At 51.0% G+C, this 4,989-nt stretch overlaps 1 protein-coding gene across 1 annotated transcript; it reads right to left on the bottom strand.

The window, feature by feature from the left end:
- Nucleotides 1–583: 583 nt before the first annotated feature.
- On the bottom strand, nucleotides 584–3,782 carry CRYAA (crystallin alpha A). The gene is made up of 3 exons (XM_080363068.1): nucleotides 3,585–3,782; nucleotides 2,515–2,637; nucleotides 584–1,493 (listed from the first exon to the last, which is right to left on the bottom strand). The coding sequence occupies exons 1-3, from the start codon at nucleotides 3,771–3,773 to the stop codon at nucleotides 1,284–1,286; spliced, it is 522 nt and encodes a 173-aa protein (XP_080219194.1). The 5' UTR covers nucleotides 3,774–3,782; the 3' UTR covers nucleotides 584–1,283.
- Nucleotides 3,783–4,989: the final 1,207 nt, after the last annotated feature.

A 4,989-nucleotide genomic window follows, 5' to 3' on the forward strand; every position in this document is an offset into this window, starting at 1 on the left:
TTATTTGAGTGCTGAAACCTGCAGTCTTGAGCACTCTCACCTATGCAGGCTTGGGAGCCATAGATTTCATGTGCGGCAATCGCAGGGAGAACAAGTACCTACACTTGACCATCCCCACCATCAAACAGCTTTAATCATTCATTTCAGATGAAACCCTTCACATCATGTCACACAGATGAGGTCTGCATTGCCGTTTCACTGGCACAACGAATTTAAGAAGTGGAATGGTTGTTGAGCTGTTGAATTTTGTTCTTTTTTTTTTTTAATCCTTTTGTTTTGCTTGTATGAATGATAACAGGAACACAAAAGAAAGGGCAAGTCATTATCACAAAACGTACTTCCAGTGGAGGAAAGCACACCCTCCACGCGGCATTAGGCACCGCGCTAACCTTTCGACTTCAAAAGCCTTAGAAAGGAACAAATGAAACACCCAAAGCCAATTGCGTGTTTCCTATATCTCTTTATTGACCGCCACTGACCACATTCTCAGGTCGAGTGCGAGATACCAGTGGAAGAGGTGGAGCTACCCTAGAATTACAGCCAGAGCAAGGGAGATGGCATGTTATGCACAGGCTGGGGAGAGCTGGCTGGGGATGGGAAGCCTCTGCACAGCACTGAGCCCCCCTTTCTCCCTCAGGGGCCTTACTAAGACAGTGGAAAGACGTGCTTGTCCTCGTGTCAGTTGTCCCTAAGGGAAATGACAGGGTAGTGGTGTGAACAGATACACTTAGACACTTGGCTGAAAAAAAGATATCCGTTGCAACCCCCGAAGGTAAGACACTGTTATTTCTCCTAAAGTTGCAAGGAACCCATGGCATGTTCATTGTATGTACGCAGGATCTCAGGCGTGGGGTTTGGCTCTGTTGCTTCTCTTTTAAGGGTAACCCGTTTAACTCTGCATGTCTGCAGGGCTTTTCCTCTCATTTCGAGACTTGGTGAGTGCCCCAAGAGCCAGTGTTACTTGTGCACTCCCTCCTGCCTGATGGTGGTTATGGACTACAGCACCGGATGAAGACCCTTTCAGCAAGTACAACAGCGTGGCAGCACGCACCATCCATAGCATCCCCACAGCACAGCTCGCAGGTTTAAGCTTCAAAGTCCACCAGCCACTCACCCAGCCCCTCATCCCATCCAAGGGGAAAAAAAAAAAAGAAAGAGAAACAAAGGAGGAGGGAGGAACCAACAAAATAAACCCCTCTAGGTATTCACTGGTATCTACGCAATGGCTCTGGGAATGAGACCCGCAGACGGCGGCAGCCTGCGCACTGCAGCAGCAGGCAGGCTTAGGAGGAAGGCGCGGAGGTGGGCTTCTCCTCCCGGGACACGGGGATGGGCCTCTCGCCGTGGCTGGCGTCCATGTTGGCGGGGACCTTGGGGCCCGAGAAGGTCAGCATGCCGTCGTTGGACAGGGAGCAGGTGATGGCAGCCTGGTCCACGTTGGCGGGCAGGCGGTACCGGCGGTGGAATTCGCGGGAGATGTAGCCGTGGTCGTCCTGAGAGGCAGTGGGGAAAGCGGGGAAGGTCCGTCAGAAACCCCTCAACCCCACAACTCCATCAGAGGTGGGGTCCAAATTCGCCCTGATTTATCATGACACTGTATTGCCTGCATCGCTGGCTGCTTATTTACTTTTTATTCTATTTTGCAGGTTTGTAGGGGCAGGTGTCCCCCTGTTGTGACCTTGGAGCTGCAAGAGCTGAACAGTGCAGCAGGGTGTGATTTTGGCTATAGTAGAGGTAAGGATCTGATCTGGATGGGGGCACTGCCACAGCGTCCAATTTTAAAGGATGCTTGGAGACAAAGTGTGGGGTTCTGCGAAGGTAAAAGCAATGCGCATGTGTGGACTCATGTATTTCCTTACTAGGCAGCAATATTGTGTCAGTCAAAGCACACGATCCCATCCCCCCTTTTGGGGGGCCAAAAACATGATAAATGCAATATTTTTAAAACTCAGCCATGAATATGGCTGCTCTCTTCCTCTGGAAAAAAATAACTATACTAAAAGTACAGACTGTTTCCAGGCTAGAGCTTTGTCTGGCCAAAAAATGTATGAGAAGAATTAAACCCCTGCTGGTGTAATTCACTTTTCGACCCCCACAGACATTTCCATGACATATGTGTTAAAAGTTTCCAAGCCTGCGGCACTCACTCAGTTGTTTTTCTTTTGTTTTGTTTACTCTTGCTTTTCTCTCCCAAATCAGCATATGAATGCTCCGTTTTCACTAACAATTCTGGTTTATGAAAACTCAGCCATGCTTTGGCAGCGCCAGATGATGTGCTTTGTCTGGTGCAGGGTTATTAGTGAACAATGGACATGGTGATAATTGAAAATAAACAAAAGAGGAGTGGATTAGCTTGTTATTGTCAGATACCAGGTTGGGGCTCTATGAGAATGGGCCATGCCAATAACGTCAATAGATAAATAACTCCTTCTTATGATATATTATTTTTTTCCCATTTAGCTGAGGACGATTGGTAAGAAAGTAAACAGAGCTTGACTCCCCAGTTGCCCTTACCTGTCTTTCACTGTGCTTGCCATGGATTTCCACAAAGTCATCAATAATCTTCACACTCAGGTCTTCGGGAGAGAAGTGTTTTACATCCAGCATGATTGTAAACTTTTCCCGGTCAGACCTCACCTGAAATGAACATTGTCAGACAGTAAGACATGAGCTCTGAGTGCGGAGGGAAGTGTCAAGACAGCTTAAAAGCCAGAGAAGGGGGGGGTCTGGCAGCAGCACGGCTTCCCTGTCTGGGACTATGGGCCTCAGCGGGGGTCTTCTATCCCTTGGTGGGGACACAGGGACACTGGGAGGCTGCGGCAGGTGTCTGCGCCATTGCTACTGCTCTGGGGAGAGGTATCACCTCTCGCCACTCTTCCTGTGCGGGGACCCCTTTGCACTCAGTGATCTGCCAGATGCACCAGAGCTCAGCAGCAAGGGGGGATGGAAACCAGTGCAATATTCTCTGATACCAAAGGTTTTGTCCTTTCAGTGATTTATAGTTTCTTTGGGGTCTCAGCTCTGGGAGGAAACCAGTAAGAGTGGGCTAGAGAAAGTACTGGTCCCTGAGCTTCACACTACAGCCTGCACTGCTACGTGCTCATCCTACACATTGCCTACAGATGACTGCTCCTGGGTCCTCCAGCGTGAGTTTGCAAAGCCCACCAAGCTCCTGAAGCAGAGGAGGGGGCCAGAGGAAGCTCCCGCATGCCAGGGTCCTCTCCCATGCTGAGCTGCCCTCGTGGGCGCTTACTCTGGGAGCAGCCTAGCTCTTCCCTCCTCATATGGCCGTCTGACATGAGGGCAGCAAAGGCAGCCTTTTCCATGTCAAAAACAATCGTCAGGAGCCAAAATGATCTCTGTTTCTTGTAGGGAAGCCTTCTCCCCAGTGAGGGTTTCCCTCCGTGCCCAAGAAGGGGGGCTCACTGTGCTTGGCGGTGGGCTGGAGGTCCTTCTTACCCCCTAACACCCCAGCACAGGGCTACAGTCGCCAAACCCCGCCAGTAAGGTGAGAGTGGGGAGGAGCGGGCAGAGGTGTAAGGAGGGAGGGGAAGGAAAAGGAGAGGAAGCCGAAGGGCCCTTACCTCTGAAATGCCCGACTCCAGCACACTGCGGAAGAGGGACTGCCTGTAGTAGGGGCTGATAGTGGAAGAGAACCAAGGCAGGAGATCGTACTCGAGGAGGCCCTCTCCGAAAAACTGGTCGAACAAACGGCTTGGAATGAGGGGTCCCAGAGCACGCTTGAACCAGGGGTGCTGGATGGTAATGTCCATTCTGGCTGCTGCTGCGACCTGTGGCTGCAAGGGGAAAATGGCAGGGGCAGTGAAGCTCCTGGAGAGGCAGTGATGCCTTGGCTGGACTGCGCAGTGCAGCCCCAGGGAAGCTCCCCCTATATATACTGGTCTCGGAGAATGAAGGCATTAGAGGGATTTCTCTGGAAAGACATGATCTCATGACGGAGGCAACGTGGTCAGCAGAAATGCGGAGACTGACCTGGAAACAACAGTCTGGTTGGAATGGTTGCCAGGTCTCCCAGAGGGATGATGCCAGGCAGCACGCTGAAACACACGGGGTGCCCAGGGGTACTGACAGGTCCTCTACGGGATCAAACAGGCTAAACGGGACACCCCAGTGGGTGTCTCAAGGATGCTTGTGAAGGAGGTCTGATCTGCGGGTCTTTATAACCCGCCCTTGGCTTTTTGTTATTTTGGTTCTGTTTCTGCCCCTCCTTGAAAGAGAGACACAAAGTCTCTACCAAACAAATGAAACAGCTTTCTTCCAAGCGTGGAAAAGGGGTTTGGTTCAGATAGAAGAAAGCAAAACTTTTTTGTGACATGCTATAAAGTGTCTCCGCCACTTGAGAGGGCTCTGTCACCCCTGGCGCAGAGATCATGATGGAGCTGGCAGGGAAGCAGGACTAATGCATGATGCAGAGCATGAACATGGGTTTGACAAAACAGAAACTTTTAACAAACAAATACTTTGCCAAAAGAAAGGAAAAATAAGTTTGGTCACTGACCGTAACAGCAGTCCCAAAGCTGCTCTTGAGAGCATCCTTGTTTTAATTTAGGAGTGTTATGGGAGATCCATTTCTCTCCCGGTGTCACAGCACAGATCCTGCCTAACACGCATTTCTGGTTACATCTGGTTTGCATTTCTGTTTCCCTTAAAGTTGTGTTTAAGGGGTCATCCGCCATCCTGGAGGAACCAGGGAAGGGACACGTGGACAGTCCACTACCGGAGCAGCAGGCTCTGCCAGAGAGGAGCGAAAAGGCAGCTAAAGGGCTCAGCACGAGGCCCCGGCGACAGCAATGCAGGGACTGCATCCCAGGGGCCTTCTCGACAGCAGGAGCACCTACGTCAGGAGTCTTGCGCGTCTCAGCACCTTTTGCAGTCACAGAGAGCGAGGGAGAGAGAGGAGAGGGCACCTCCGAAAGACACTTCAGAGCTGAGGGGCTGAATTATCTTCTCGTGGAGCCAGGGTCTAAG

This window comes from Nesoenas mayeri, assembly GCF_963082525.1.
Source record: "Nesoenas mayeri genome assembly, chromosome: 1".
In the NCBI taxonomy this organism is placed as follows: Eukaryota; Metazoa; Chordata; class Aves; order Columbiformes; family Columbidae; genus Nesoenas; species Nesoenas mayeri.

Bases quoted from the DNA above. Each gene is read 5' to 3' on its own strand.
- CRYAA (XM_080363068.1), bottom strand. From the start codon at position 3,773: ATGGACATTACCATCCAGCACCCCTGGTTCAAGCGTGCTCTGGGACCC. The intron at 2,638-3,584 runs GTAAGGGCCCTT...TGTTCATTTCAG, and splicing joins TGGAGTCGGGCATTTCAGAG to GTGAGGTCTGACCGGGAAAA. The intron at 1,494-2,514 runs GTAAGGGCAACT...ACTGCCTCTCAG, and splicing joins GCAAGCACAGTGAAAGACAG to GACGACCACGGCTACATCTC.